The 16,418-nt window shown below is 41.1% G+C and overlaps 1 protein-coding gene across 2 annotated transcripts in view; it reads left to right on the top strand.

Moving 5' to 3' along the window:
- Positions 1 to 458: 458 nt before the first annotated feature.
- Positions 459 to 16,418, top strand: part of PCMTD1 (protein-L-isoaspartate (D-aspartate) O-methyltransferase domain containing 1) — a 44,885-nt gene continuing 28,925 nt past the window's right edge. Inside the window, exons 1-3 of one of the 2 annotated variants that reach the window (XM_042462000.1) lie at positions 459 to 593; positions 11,745 to 11,827; positions 14,652 to 15,076. In XM_042462000.1, coding sequence (XP_042317934.1) covers positions 14,770 to 15,076 — 307 coding nt within the window. In that variant the 5' untranslated portion in view covers positions 459 to 593; positions 11,745 to 11,827; positions 14,652 to 14,769. Of the gene's footprint in view, positions 594 to 11,744; positions 11,828 to 14,651; positions 15,077 to 16,418 lie in introns of those variants that run through there. The other variant, XM_042462001.1, reaches the window with a different exon arrangement.

The following is a 16,418-nucleotide window of genomic DNA, read 5'->3' as shown; positions in this document are numbered from 1 at the left end:
AGACCCAGTTTTCAGCATATTCCCCAGCTGGATTGTGTTAGCTCCATGGGCTGTGGAATATAAATAGGACTCCTGCTATGGTGTGTGTGTGTGTGTGGCATGAAGGCCTGTACTGCTGTTTGCAGGAAAGAAAACCCTGCCTGTTTACAATCATTGATTTGTCAGGCTAAATAATAGACTATTTTTGTGTGGCAGGTAGATGTTCTGCCAACAAAGGGAGGGAGGTAATGGTACTTGGGGAGAAGACATTGAAGTTGCACAGTATAGTGGAAAATGGGAAACAGTTGCACTGCCCTGGGGGTAGAGTTTATGATAGGATGCTAGCCACCTTCCGAACTGTCATTCATACCAAATGATCTGGATAGCCATGTCAGCAGCCCCCTGCTGCTGCTTAATGTCAGGTTGGTGAATGGTAAAACAGCTGCCATTCCAGATTTGATCTTGCATAAATGTGCTGACCTGGCATATATTACAGAGACCTTGTTGGATGAAATAAACAAGATGGAGACTAGAGCAACAGTGGCAGAAAACACAAGATGTTTAACCAAAAACAAACTGAAATCTATCTGAAGGCCTATGATGGGACAATAAAGGTAACAAAAAAGGTTTTTCTGGCTAAAACGATTGCAGCTACACAGAACCATTCAGCTGAGCTGTTTCGAGTGGTCAGCAATCTGTTATGATCTGGCCAGGAGAAGAATGTAAGCTGCTTCAACAACTCACTGTCAAGAATTTTGTCCACTATTTTGCACATAAAATCACTTGGATTCTCTCTGACTTAGATACGTTTCCAGTGGATGTAACATTGGCTCCTGCTTGCCCAATGTAGATGAATACTTTTCACTTTGTTTTGCCTGAAGGTATCGACAGGATCCTTGGATAGTTGAGAGCGAGCACATGTGTACTAGACCTAGTAAACAGACCAGAGGAAGATTTGCTGAGTTGGTAAGGGAAGTGATTGGTACTTCTTTAAAAAAGGCAGGATCTGAACACGTTTGAAGGAGGCTGTGGTAAGATCTCTTCTGAAAAAAACTTCCTTGATTCCCACATACAGTAACTATAAGCCAGTTTCCAATCTTCCATTTTTGAGCGAGGTACTGGAGCATGTGGTGGCTTCTCAACACCAGGAGTTCCTGGATGAGCTGGATTATATAGATCCATGTCAGTATGGTTTCAGGGCTTGTTATGGGTCAGAAACAGCTTTTGTCACCTTGGTGGATGACTTATGCAGGGAACTGGACAGGGGGAATATCTCCCTGTTGGTTCTGCTGGACCTCTCAGATGTTTTCGATACCACTGACCATAGTACCCTTCTGAGTCACCTCTCTGAGATGAGGCTTGGAGGTAGTGTTCTGTAGTGGCTCTGTACGTTCTTATAGGGGTGCTCTCAGAGGGTGGTGCTGGAGGATTCCTGCTTGACTCCTTGCCGATTGGCTGTGGGATACCTCAGGGTTCAGTGTTGTCCTGTGCTTTTTAACATCTACATGAAACCACTGGAGGAGGTTGTCTGAATTTTTGAAGTCAGGTGTCACCAGTATACTGATGATACCTAGCTCAATCACTTATTTCCACCTAATTCCAAGGAAGCTGTTCCTATGCTAAACTCGTGCCTTGCAGCTGTAATGTACTGGATGAGGATGAACAAACTGAAGTTTAATCCAGACAAGACAGAGGTGCTCCTGGCCAGTCAGAAGAATAGGAATTCATCCTGTGTTAGATAGGGTTGTTGTTGTTTGTTGTATGCCTTCAAGTCATTTCTGACATGGTGATCCTAAGGTGAACCTATCAAAGGGTTCTTAGGGAAGTTTCTTCAGAAGGGTTTTTCATTGCCATACTCTAAAGCTGAGAGCATGCCCAGGGTTACCCAGTGCATTTCATGGCTGAGTGGAGATTTGAACCCTGCTTTTCAGAGTCATGGTACAATGTTCAAACCACTGCACCATGCTGGCTCCCAGATAATAAATAAATAAATAAATAAATAAATAAAATAGTTTATTTATACCTCCCGCCTCTCCCATGGATTGAGGCGGGATTACAACCTTAAAAGACACTTAGTACAATTTACAATCAATACAACAATAAAATACTAACACTGAATTTACCAAGAATTCCTATTAGTTCTCTAAAAATTACAATTCGTCCATTGGCCAACAATCAGAGTCAAAGAAGAACAGTCGTCATAACCTTTTTATATGGAATTCAGTGGATAAGCCTGCCGGAAGAGATCCATTTTGAGTGCCCTCTTAAAGGCCTCTAAGCTAGTAATGAGACAGATCTCTTCTGGTTGGTCATTCCATAATCTTGGGGCAGCGGCAGTGAATGCTTTATGTGAAGTTGTCATTAGTCTGGTATTATAATATTCTACTAAGAACTTCCTAGATGTTCCAAGAGTGTGGGGCGGATTATGTAGGGAGAAGCGTTCCCACAAGTAACTCAGGCCCGAGCCATGTAGGGCTTTAAAGGTAATAACCAACACCTTGTATTGCACCCGGAAGCTAATTGGCAGCCAGTGAAGAGATTTCAATATTGGTGTTATATGGTCAAACCTAGATGTTCCGGTGACCAATCTGGCTGCTGCATTTTGAACCAATTGAAGCTTCTGAATTTGGTACAAGGGTAGCCCCAAATAGAGCGCATTGCAGAAATCTACAACAACCTTTATTACAGCCATTTGGCCAGCATTTGCAGAAATCTAACCGAGAGATTACCAGTGCAAGTACTACTGCTTCAAGGTCCTTTTGGTCCAGGTAGGGATGCAGTTGGTGTATCAACCGAAGCTGATACCAAGCACTCCTGGCCATCGCATCTATTTGGGATGTCACTTGGAAGGACGGATCCAGGAGTACTCCCAAACTGAGAACCTCGTCCTTTAGGGGAAGTGTGACCCCATCCAGGACTGGCTGACACAACTCCATCCCTGGACTTGGGGTAATTATCGCGAGTACCTCCGTTTTCTCTGGATTCAGTCTGAGTTTGTTTTCCCTCATCAAGCCCATTACTGATCCAAGACAGGCATCCAGAGGAGAGATGCCATCCCTAGTCACTGCAATAGTCGAGGACATAGAGAAATAAATTTGGGTGTCATCAGCATACTGATGACACCGCGCCCCATGTCTCCAGATGATCTCTCCCAGCAGCTTCATGTAAATGTTGAAAAGCATGGGGGACAGAATGCCGCCCTGAGGGATGCCAGATGTCAGCTCTCTCTTGTAAGAGCAGCTGTCCCTCAGCATCACCATCAGGAATCTGCCCGAGAGGTAGGAATGGAACCACTGGAACGCAGTGCCCCCAATACCTAACTCCCTCAGGCGTTCCAGAAGGATACCATGGTCTATGGTATCGAATGCCGCTGAGATGTCCAAGAGCACCAGCAGGGTCACACTTCCCCTGTCAGTGCCTAGATGGAGATCATCGACTAAGGCAACCATGGCGGTCTCAACTCTGTATCCCGCCCTGAAACCAGTTACACTCCCCCTAAAAACTCAGGTTTGAAGTTTGGGGTACTTCTGGATTCAGCTCTGAGCCTGGATGCCCAGGTTTCAGCAGTGACCAGGAGAGTTTTGCACAGTTAAAACTACTGTGCTAATTGTGTGCATTCTTGGAGAAGTCAGTTCTAGCCATTGTGATACATGTCTTGATTACATCCCAACATACAACTCCCTTGCTGCAACAGTTTCACTAACTGCCAGTCCACCTCCGGGCACAATGCAAAGTGCTGCCTTTGACTTGTAAAGCCCTATACAGCTGGAATTCAGGTTATTTGAAAGGCTGTCTCTGACTTTTAGGCCCATTAAAGTACTGAGATTGTTCTTTCTCTCTGTCCCACCATCCTTTCAAACTCATTTGGTGGGAACAAGGGAAGAGAGTCTTCTTGGTGACTTCCCCAAGGCTCTGAAACTCTCTTCTTTGAGAGGCCAGGATGGGCCAATCCCTGTTCTCCTTACAGTGGCAAGTAAAAACATTTTTGTGCTATCATGCTTTTTCAAACTGACAAAAATTAAGCTTTTAAATGCTGTTCAATTCAGATGTCTTGGTTTGTATATTTTTTATACATTTTTATTTTTTTATGTGTAATGTTAACTTAAAATTGTTTGTTAGGCGTTATTTTTATAGTCGGCCCTTCTTATACACGGATTTTTTATACACAGATTCAAGCATCCATGGTTTGAAAATGTTAAAAAAAAGTATAAATTTCAAATATCAAACCTTGATTTTCCATTTTTTTAATAAGGGACACCACTTTGCTATGTCATTATATTTAATGGGACTTGAGCATCCATGGATTTTGTTATAAACGGGGGATCTTGGAACCAGACCCCAGCATATAACAAGGGACCACTGTACTTTGTAATGCTTTTGTGTTGTTTTTAATTTGTACTGTTTTAAAATGGGTGGTGGAATCCTTGAGACCATATATCAGGAGAAAGGCAGGATATAAATAAATAAATATTAAAAAATATATACCTATTTTTTTCTTAGTGCTTTTTAAAGAGGGACATAGGAATATAGGTAGAGGGGATGTTTAGGTAGGTTGGTTCTAGACCCAAAGGGAAATTAAAGGTGTTACACAGGCAACTGTCAGTTTTGTCTAATAAATGAGCACAGTTGTTGAAAAAAGCAGAGTTTATATGGAGATTTATTTTTATTTTTATGAAAGGGATTTTTCTTGTAAGTTATTTATGTGAATAATTGTGATTTTAATTTTCAGCATTGAGAAGACTTTAAATTTCAAATGTATTATTAATATTACACTTTTACAAATGTAACCTTGGCCTAAATATGAATAATGCTAGTGATCTATGTTCAGTCAGATGATAGCCTTTACATGACCTACTTTCCTTCCTCCATTCAACAGCTGTTACTGAAAGAGATCAAAAAGTGAAGAAAAGAGTCCAGCTCCCTTTTTTGGAGTACTTAAATAGCCTTAATTACTTGGGTTGCTGTTGCTGGTGTGTCTTTAGTAGAAACAGAAGCTTAATGTAATTAAACTTCTTCCTTCATTTCCTCAGTATACTTCTAGCTTTTGCTATCACACTAGTGATAAACTCTGATATTCCCCCACGCTCCTCCACATACTCTCTTTGACTGTATTAATCGTTTATCAGTTTACAGCTGCTAGTGTTTGTGGTTACTTTGCCATACATACTTGCTTCAGTATAATTGCTATCGAGGCTTATGATGATGATTATTTCTTTCTCAGTCCTGATAGATAAAAATCTATACTTCTCTGTCATATTAAATAGGTGGTCTGGAGAACTATTAGTTTGAACCAAAGTGAAAGATGTTGTGATGTAATGACAATTGTCAGTGTGTCCCTTTTAAAGACATACTACAAAATAGTTCCCTAAGTTGTGCAGAAGAGTATATTATATTTTATACTACATCTAAAATGACATAAAGTGTGTGTTTTGCAAATCACTACATTCTGTTGTGTCATACAAAATCTTGCGCTTTACATCAGTGGCTTTGAGGATTTTGAAATGAAATATGTGCTTTCAGAACATTCAAGTTGGTATACCAAAGATACGTAACCGGTTGAACAGGTACAGTGGTGAGAAAAAGACTTAGAACTTGCAGCTAATGCAAAATGCAGCAGCTAGTCTGGTGTCCAAAGCACCGTTTAAAAATCATGTACTACTGGTTTTAAGGAATTACACCTGCTGTCAATATACTTCCTTAAGATCGCCACATATTTCCAACCTAAAAGGTTGTTAGATCGTAATCTAACAACATAATCCTAGATAAAGAATGAAAGATAACCTGATTAAGCAAATGAGACACAAACATGGTGCATTTTCAAAATTTATTTATTCAGTGATTCAGTATTCAATATCCATGTGTTATAAAAAGTACAAGAATCTTTAGATTCAGTAACTAATGACATCCTTTTGGTAGCAGTGGCTTCAAATAATTGTGTCCAGTAACTTTAGGCAATCATTTGGGTCTGTTCCTCCTTAAAGATCTGCTTCCACTCAGTAACAGGTTTCTGTGCACAAGCAACTTGCTTCAACTTCTGCCACAGCGTTTCAATAGGGTTTAAGTCTGAACTTTGACTATACCATTCTGAAACACAGATTATTATTTTTTATCCATTCTTTTGTAGGCCTTATATGTTAGACCACTTTCACAGTCAGCATCCATAGTTTTTTGTGAGTTTTTGGGGCTATGTGCCCGTGTTCTGGAAGATGCCAGACACAGATGCTGGCGAAAGGAATATACTCTTCCAGACTCAAATTTCTGTTCTCCTTTCTCAGAAAGAGCAAGACTGCTGCTCAGAATGAATCTTACCGTCTGGTTGTCAGAGTTTGCAGCCTGCATTTGGAAAGTTAAGATTAGTAAAAGATTGGCATGGGATAAAAGTGGTGATAATCAGAGTTTATGCTCTCTTTCTCTATTCTGAATAGTGATGCTTTAATAGAGAGGATGGGCCTGTGACCTCTAAAACCCTCTAGTCTAAGGCTTGGGAACATGCCCTCCAGATGTTCTTCGATTGCTGTTTCTATGCTAGCCTGTAGTGAGGGATAATGGGAATTGTTATTAAGGCTGCATCTTCCCAATCCCAGTCATAATTGCTTAAGGCATGTATTTCACTAGATTCTCCTTATTTAATTGATCACTCACTGGAGATACCATTTACAATATCTGAAGCAATATTTCAGAGTGGTGCTCTTCAAGGTTTCAACTTTAAACAAAAAACAAAATGGAAGTCAAAATTTGTACTGGCTACTAGGTTTATCATTGTTATGGGTATACAGAACAATAATTAAAAATACCCCACTATTCACAAGTGCTTTGGTGGTGTTTTTAGACTACTGCAAATAGGAATGAGGTGTGTTCTACTGAGCAATTTTTTTAGCCACAACTCTAGTAAATTTACTTGATTTTGAGTCCATTTGAGCTTGTGGGTTTTTGTTTTGTTTTGTTAGCTTTTGTGCCACAATATCCTCGATCCCTTTCAGTCTGGTTTCCGCCCAAGGCATTCTACAGAGACAGCTCTCACTAAGATTTCGAATGACCTTTTACAGGCCAAGGCTAATGGCCTTTACTCTGTTCTCATCCTTCTTGATTTGTCTGCAGCCTTTGACACTGTTGATCACTGTCTCCTAATTGACATACTCTCTGACCTTGGGTTCTCAGACGCTGTTCTTGACTGGTTTAGATCTTACTTGTCTGGCAGATCTTTTGCAGTAGTTGCAGGGGGTCAGACTTCTTCTCCTGTTCCCTTATCTGTTGGAGTTCCCCAGGGCTCTGTTCTGGGTCCCCTTCTGTTTTCTCTCTACACACTGTCCTTAGGAAAACTCATTAGCTCTTTTGGCTTTTCCTACCATCTGTATGCCGATGACACCCAGCTGTATCTTTCTGCCCCTGACCTTTCTCCAAGGCTTGAACAGCAAGTTTCGTCTTGCCTCACAGCTGTCTCGCAGTGGATGCGCCATCGGCGTTTGAAGCTCAACATGTCCAAGACGGAGCTTCTTGTCTTTCCTCCTAAGTCCACCCTTCAACTCTCCTTTTCTGTCTCTGTGGACAACATTTCTATTCAACCAGTCCAGCAAGTCCGCAGTCTTGGTTTTATCTTTGACTCTTCTCTGTCGTGTATCCCTCAGATCCAGACCACAGCCAAGGCTTGTAGATTCTTTTTGTACAATATTGCTAAAATCCGACCTTATCTCTCCGCCTCTACTGCCAAGATCCTGGTCCATGCCCTAGTGATCTCATGACTTGATTACTGTAACGTCCTCCTGGCTGGGCTTCCTCTTTCTCACCTCCGTCCTTTAATCTCTGTCCAGCATTCAGCTGCACGCATTATCACTTCAACCCACCGCTCTGACCACATCTCTCCTGTGTTGGCATCCCTTCACTGGTTCCCCCTCCCTGTCCATATTCAGTATAAGCTCCTGCTGTCCACGTTTAAAGCCCTCCATGGACTGGCCCTTCCTTACTTACCAGACCTTCTTTCTCCTCACCTTCCCACCAGGGCCCTCCGTTCTGGTAGTCAAGGTCTGCTGTCTCAGCCCAGGATTTCCTCTGCCCCATCCCGGATTCGCCCCTTTTCACTTGCTGCCTCTCACTCCTGGAACCTTCTTCCCCCACAAGCAAGAGCCATCACTTCTTTAACCAGCTTCAAAACGGAGTTGAAAACCATCCTGTTCAGAGTAGCCTTCCCAGGCATTGCATAATTGTCGCTTACTATTTGTTGTTCTTTTGGTGCCTGTTTATCAAACCATTTCCTGTATTGCTATGTACTGTATATGCATTATTCTACTTGAGAGTATGTATTTTCCCTGGAAAATGATTAACCATCCATTATGAAGCCAAGCCCTCCCTCCAGTCCATCTGCCTTGGAGGTAGAGAGGAACTGCTGGACCTCTTACCCTTTCCCCCACCACTCCCTTCTCCTTCTGTGTCATGTCTTTTTAGATTGTAAGCCCGAGGGCAGGGAACCGTCTAACTAAAAAGATTGCATGTACAGCGCTGTGTAAATTTACAGCGCTTCATAAATAAAGGTTAATAATAATAATAATAATAATAATAATAATAATAATAATGTACTCTACATATGACTGCCCTTAAAATGTTCCGGAAGCTGTAGATAGTGCAAAATGCAGCATATAGAGTGCTGACTGAACACCATAAAACTATATAACTCTGGTTTTGAAGGAGTTGGACTGGCTACCAATGATGATTCCAATCTGAATTGAAGGTGCTGGTAATAACATTTAAAGCCCTGAACAGCTTGGGACATCTGCCCAAAAGAGCACCTCTCCTATATACACTTGCCCAAGGCTAAAGTCTGTTGGAGAGGCCTTTCCTTGTGTCTTACCAATGGAGACTCTTGGTATCTGATGTGGTTTGGTTCTAGGATTCCACATGGATACCAAAATTGGTGAACGTTCAAGTTCCATTATGTACAGTGGAGTAGTAAAATAACGTATTTTATATAAAATGGCAAAATTGTTGTTGTTTAAAAAAATCAAGTTGTGGGTGGTTGAATTGTGGATAAGGAATCTGTGGATATGGAGGGCTGGCTGTATATTATTGGAGGACATGGAGAGGGTCTTCCCTGCTGTGGGGTCTCTAACTGAAATACACTCCTCATAGCATCCTGACTGATGGCAACATTGATGTTATTCTGGTGCTGAGTAAAAGCATGACTTTTTGGTAAAGTCTTTCTGGCTTAATTGATTTCTCCTAAACCTGCACACATGTGTGGTCTCAAACTGTTTTCAACTGATTTCAGATGGTTTTGGTCTATCTTGTCAATTATCAAAATATGATTTTAGGGTGTTTACATTTTTGTACAGTTCTAAACTCTTTAAACTGATTTGCAATTGAGATCCTTGCATATTTGGAAGGATATTAAATTCAGTATTCTTTTTAGAGAGCAGTGGTTTCATCCTGGCAGTCTTCCCATAAAAACTGTTTTTGTTCGGTCTTTCCATGATTGTTGCATCATAAATACTTAACATTCTTGGATGTTACTGCAGAGTTCATTGTGACTTCATGGATTTTACTTCTTTAGACCCTGCCTATCTCTGAACAATGGCCCAAAGGTGACTTGCAACAAAGTTAAAATAAGATACAACAAAAAGCTAAGATACAACTTCTAAAACCTTTAACCTTTGAGATAAAAACTGTTAACAAAAACATGTAAAAATGCTCACCATTAAAAACAGTCTGAATTCGTTTAAAAATCATAGCAAAAACATAGTACACCAATTTTCACCATTTTTTTTTTCTTTGAGAGATTGTGGTAGGATACCAGTGGCTCTTGTACAGGAGTCGGCAACCCCCAGCCCGCGGGCCGGATGCGGCCCGCAGAGACGGCAGGACCGGCCCCAGCCCGGTCCTGCCGCCGCCGCCGCCTCCACCTCCTCCTGGGCCACTTGACCGCGCTGCCCTCCTCCTCCTCCACCGCGCGGAGAAGGAAGAGGAGGTCTGCGCGGTCTGGGGCAGAGGAGGCAAAGGGGGAAGCCCCGTGCCGCCCTCCTTGCCTCCCCGCGCGGGCCCGCGCCACCCTCCCCGCCTCCCCACGTGGGCCCGCGCCGCCCACCTCCTTCTCTTCTGCCTCCTCCGCCCCCAGGCCGCGCGGAGCAGGGAGGAGGGGGAAGAGGAAGAGGGGGAGGAGGGGAAGAGGAGGAAGAGGAGGAAGGAAGAGGTGGTGAGTGGCTAGAGGCCTCAAGGTTTTTTAAATTTTTATTTTGGGTGCTTTTAATGCTAACAAGTCTCCCTTGTTTTGACAGTGATAGTGTGATGATGATGATGATTTGAATCAGCTTGAGAGGCATGCAGGCACTGTTTCTTAAGCCGAGAGAGTGTCACCTTCCAAAGTGACTTTTCTGTGTGTTTTTGGTTCTTTAATGGTGATATTGATATCAGAAAGCCTCTGAGACAGGGGTAGGCAACCTTTTTGAGCCGGGGGCCAGGTGGGTGTCCCCCAGACAACAGGAGGGGAGAGCCAAAAAATAAATAATTAAATAATATAGGACAACATTTTCAAATGTAGGGCGCATTTTTTAAAAATGGAGGACATGCAAAAAAATTTGATGATTTTTTAAAAAATGTTAATATAAATGCACGTTTCTTAGGCATGATCAAAATGGAGGACATTTGGGCATTATTCCTAGACAGATGGCAGAAATGTACTTCCCTTTCTGGCCAACCCCCCTCCCCCCATTCCAAACAGCACATTTGGGCATTGAACATGGCATTACTTAAGATGGCCTCTTGCATATTTCAGAGGCTTAATGCATAACCAAACTCTTTGGGTTTCACACTGAACATGGGTTCACATGGCTATGCATATTGAACATGTCAAGGTGGTTTCACAGTTCTTGCACCAAGTGTACTTCTCAGAAGTGTGTACTTGGTCAAGGGACTTTCGTTTTTCTTCACTGCGCATGAGTGCCTTTTCTGTGTGCTTTTTGGTTCTTTAATGGTGATATTGATATCAGAAAGCCGCTGAGGCAAGGCCAATGTAAATTGCTGTGATTTTTACAAACTCATGGTCTCAAGCCATGCTGCACAGTTATTTTTTGTTATCTCCCCACTGTGAATGCACACCATCACTCATCACACAAACACCCTGCGTGCAACCTCAGTTATCTTCCTCTTCCCAACCAGATGCCATTCCATTGGACACCCGCTGGATTGATTGGCATTACAATTGCACATGTCATGCACCGCCCAGTGTGCCCAGTGACACATTGGCAAAGCACAATCGTGAAGGCCCCTTATATATGCTCCCTTCATCCCATGCCCCACTGTTTGGCTGTCTGGTTTGTATATGTTGTATTTACATCCATGATATTATTGACTATCACATTTTTGGTTTGCCACAGTCCCGTACTGGTGTTAGTCTTTGCTTCTGGGGAATTCTGGGTGCATTATGTTTAAGTGATCTTGCTTAGTGTCTCATATGTGTAGTGTGAACCAAACAGAAATCCTTAGTTCTATAACTGCTGCAAAGGCTTTGTCCTTTGAATATCTGTGTAAGGCATATGATCATAGTTTTATGTTGCAAACTGAGCTGTGTTAATTTTTACAGCAACTGATTTGTGTACATACATACTGTACTTAGAAACACATTAATTATAAAACAGGCAATTGGTAGAAAATAGATAAAATGTGATTTTGATTTAAATTTAAATCATCTCTGCCTGATATGTGGGGCAATATTATTGGTAATTCCCTATGGATATATTAGATAGATTTGCATCCTAATAAATTCTTTTCTTACTTTACAGTATCTATGAAGAAGATAATTGCAAAAAAGATAGATCCAATAAAAGATAGATCAGTCCATGTCCTAGGACTGTATTTTCGATAGGTAAGTACCTCACTTTTGGTTTCACTTAGTATCTAGGTTTAGTATAACCATGGGCTTTTGTTAGTTACAATTCAGAAAGAGTTAAAAGACACAAAAAGTCTAGGATCAAATTAAATAACACTAAGATTTTAAAAAGTGTGTATTCTGTGAGCTCTGATCTCAATGACAATTGCAGGGCATAAAAATGCTCCATATCTAAAGGAGTGTTGTATCTCTACAGAATTAAATGTGTTCTACCTAAATAACCAGAAGGTGAAATAAACTGAGATATACTCTTCTTATATTGTGGGATATATCAGGCTCCAATAAATTCTAGGGCACTGCTACCTGGAAGAAATCTCATTTCCCCCCAAACAGAACTAAATTACTGAAAATCAGACCATGGACCAATCTGACTAGAATTTCATTAGGTAAATGACTGACATGTGAGATTGGTTACAATGCATCAGGTGACAATGTTGTAGAATGTCTACACTAGTTCTGTGTTGATTATTTTACAAAACGTGACTCTGGGACGCAGCTAAATTTAAGTACTGATCATATTTAGTTCTATTCTTGGTTTGTGGGACCAAGTCATTTCCAATCCAACAGTGTTTGGCAGCGATCTTAATTCCCCCTTCCTATATTACAACAAAGGCCCAAAAACACATGGGCCAAAAGAAATGGCTTCTGGCTGCTTTGGGGGCATGTTTACATGACACATACCCTCAAAGTAGCCAGAAGCCACTGTGAGGCTGCCCTCCAGTCCCAAGGACTGGATCAAAAAGGAGCCATTTAAATCTGGCTCCTGGACCTCTTGCAGCAGCCTGCATTGGGAGCGGGCCATGCAGTCGCCACTGTCCCAGCTTGATCACAGCCAGAGGCTTCTCCTTCCCAGACGTCTGCTTCATCCCCATGACATCATTTTCCTTTGGAAAAACTTTTCAGGATAGAAACAGGAAGATGATGTTAGAAAGTGCCCTTCACAGAACAAATGGAAGAGTCCTAGAGAAAGAGATGATTGGAATATTTTTCCCTTTTGTGTTTCCTAAAATAAGGTGGCCTGGAGTGCTGTAAGATAGGTCTTTTTATGCTGCATACTCCTGTGATCAGAGAAATTAACACTCATTGTTCCTCTGTAGTCTTAAATGGTGCTGGAAGTATGTTCCATTCCTGCTGCTGCTAAATCATTTTCGTGGGGATAGTTCATTATCTTCAAGAAATTTTAGTCTCATACAGATGAAACTTCAATTCTGGTTCCATTTTGAAGGGAAGATGATCCTCCTTCAAATACAACCACAAGTAGGGATCCTGAGTCAGTCTTAGATTTGCTTTTTTTTAAATCTTTGTTATGTCTTTCTGGGTTGCCTGTTCTCTGTCAGTACATATTCTAGGTTGACAGTACATTATTTTTTCTAAGTGTTTCCAAGGCAATTTATGACTGCAACATTTGCAAATGATAAACCATTTTGTCTTGCGTGTATACAGGTTGACTCCCCTAAAAAGTATCAAAGGTTTCAGAAAGGATTGTGTTGACTTTTCCTAATGCATTTCTAATAAATAATTCCCTTCCTAGGACCAAAAAGAATGCTATTTTACTAACATTTGCTTTATTTTTTTTAAATGTGTCTATGGGGCTTTACAGACAGCCCTGAAGGGGCGGCCTCCAGTCACTCTTTCTTCAGCTGGATCGGGGCTGTAGCAACCGCACACCGCAGCTCTGATCCGGCCTTTCCAGGGTGTGATAGCCGTGGCGCCAAGGCGATACGGCACTCCTTCGGCGCCGGAGGAGCGCTGTGATGCTGCAAACCATGTGGAACAGCGTGTGGCGTCATGGTGACCTGGGGGTGGAGCTGGGGTGTGCGCTGTGGAGATGCTACTCCTCAACAGCCTCCCAACTGCCCCCTCAGCTGTCCCAATTGGCCAGTCTGTACAGGGCCTATGTGTCCTCTCTGTACTGTGCATAATTTATCATATTTCCATGGAAATCACATTGATTATAAAGACCTAAAAGGGATACAATACAGGGTGGGCAACTATATGGGGATTGGGGCTAATTTCGAGTGTTCCAAGGACTGCAAAAGTGGGGTCAGGGGCTATGGACTGCACTGTCTCCACATCTGCTATGAAAACTGAATTAAGATCTTCCATATAATTACTATGGCGGGACGTAGACTGCCCCAAAAGGGCGGTCTGCCACCGCTTCCTTTTCTGCCAGTGGGAAAAGAACCTGCAAAAAGCGGGTTCTTTTTTCATCACGCTTGCAACTCCAGAGTGCAAAGCGCCAGTCTGGATAGCGCCAGTGTTTTATAGAACAAATTAAACCAGCACAATTGTTTCCTGTGAGAGTCAAGAGGCTAATTCTGCCATTGAAAACAGTGACCGTGTTTAATTGTAGTTGAACTGGGCTAAGTTTATTGTTATTATATTTAAATTATCCAGTCTCCTCCTCCTACCAAGATTGTCATATATCGTATTGGAAGTCACATTCTTGGCTTTCTACTCCTCATAAAGTGCTACAAGATGTTTGTTTTATGGCAATCACAAGATTTATCCATACCTTCTTACTGTTAAAAGGATCAAAATCCACATTTCTGGGCTGACTTTGTTTTGATCTAGCTCCATTTGAGGAGGCTGATATGAATTACCTATTAAAGATCACAATTAGAAACTCTTGAGAATTTGTGATATACACTGAACTAACTGAGTTAATTCAATACTTGTCCAGAATACTAGACACAAATGAGTACTATTAACTGTTTACCCTGACTGGTATGTTACATATTTACATAATTATATATTTATATCCTGTGGAAAAAAGCATTTACTCTTTAAAATCTTTTAGGATTCTGTTGAAAGCAGTATTGAACGAGACAGGACTGCATTTTCTTCTACACCAAAACGTCAAAGAAGCACCTGTCAATGTATTGCCGAAGTTAATTGAATTGTTAAAGAAAGTCATCATGGGAGGAGCTGTGAGTGCAGGAGAAGACAATGATGACTTAATTGATAACTTGAAAGAAGCACAATATATTCGCACCGAGAGAGTGGAACAAGCCTTCAGAGCTATTGATCGTGGTGATTACTATCTGGAAGGTTATAGGGACAATGCATATAAAGACCTGGCTTGGAAGCATGGAAACATACATTTATCAGCACCTTGCATTTATTCTGAAGTCATGGAAGCATTGAAACTTCAACCAGGATTGTCTTTTCTCAATCTGGGTAGTGGAACTGGCTATTTAAGCACAATGGTGGGATTAATATTAGGTAATGTTTATTAAGAAACCTATATTTTTGATAGTATTGGTAATCTCAGTTTCACAGATGCTTGCTGATGGAACTCTAGTGGAGTTTCAACAGATTACTTTCCAGATGAATTGTCCCTGGATGTACATGACTGCTCACAACTCCTTAAATTATTATTCATGCATTTTACAAAAGAAACAAAATAAATGTCTAGCTGTTCCAGAAGCTTATTTTTATGTTGCAGCTTATGACTTTTCATTATTTCAGAAGCAAGAACTAAGTATGTCACTTGATGCACTGTCACCTGGGATTAAAGTACACAAGAAGTGAGAGATCTGCAGTCGCATATCCTAATGCATCTAGTTAAAACCAATGCAACAGTTGGATTTAGACAGCAGTGGTGGGCAGAAATGTAAACTAATTTTTCATATGGTCACAGTTCTTCTATGTGTTTCACAAGTGTAGCAAATAGCAATTAGAAGAAAGTGGATGTTGGTGAGAATGTCTAGCCTCCCTTCATCAAACTTCATTGCCCTGATCCAGTTTAGGAGGCCCTGTACCTGCTTTTAATTAGAGGTAGACAAGTATATTATAGTTTTTAAATTTTTCAACAATCTCGTGTCCTGAACATGAAGCAAAAACAGTCAACATTATTTTCTAGTTTCAATAAACAAAAATTAGACTGCTGACTGCTGCTCCCTCTAGTGGGGAATACCGTAAAATGTTTTCCTGCTTAGTGTAGTGTTAACAAAAATACAGTGGGGCAAATTAACTAGAACATAAAAATTATTCTTTGTCAGTGTTTACCTACAGCTTGCTTAAATGTCTACTGAGGGAGATTCTGGGTGTTTTTATCTGTGTAGCTTGAATAGCACTATGAGAAGAAAATAGACTTGGAGGAACCTCAGCATATTAAAACCTTTAGAGTAAAAAGCCTAAGTAGAGAAGACAACCAAACTGGACTTAAATCATGGCTAGTGGCCACACAGTGTTAACTGAGTGTAACTGTGGAGGTAAGGGAGTAATCAAGATTTTGTTATATGTTGCCCCATGCAAATGTTCTAATAGTTATTCCAAGCACTTATACCATTTGAATATTTTCACCATTTTTAAGTAGCAATGGAGAATTATCTTTTTCTTATTTGTGTTTGCAGTAGAGTAAATTATATGTAGATACATATCTGATAGCAACAACTGTTACCACCAACACAAAAAGTTGCTTTCCTTCTATTCTTTGTGCTCTGAAAGTAATGAACATTGTCCTTTATACGTGTTGTAGCTGTAAATAAAAATAGTTCTTGGATTATGGTAGAGAACATTTTCTACAGCCTGAGTCTGGTGGATAATGTGTTGTTTTATCCGT

This window comes from Sceloporus undulatus, chromosome 4 (assembly GCF_019175285.1).
Source record: "Sceloporus undulatus isolate JIND9_A2432 ecotype Alabama chromosome 4, SceUnd_v1.1, whole genome shotgun sequence".
NCBI classification, from domain to species: domain Eukaryota; kingdom Metazoa; phylum Chordata; class Lepidosauria; order Squamata; family Phrynosomatidae; genus Sceloporus; species Sceloporus undulatus.
This window is presented reverse-complemented; position numbering and strand designations above follow the sequence as displayed.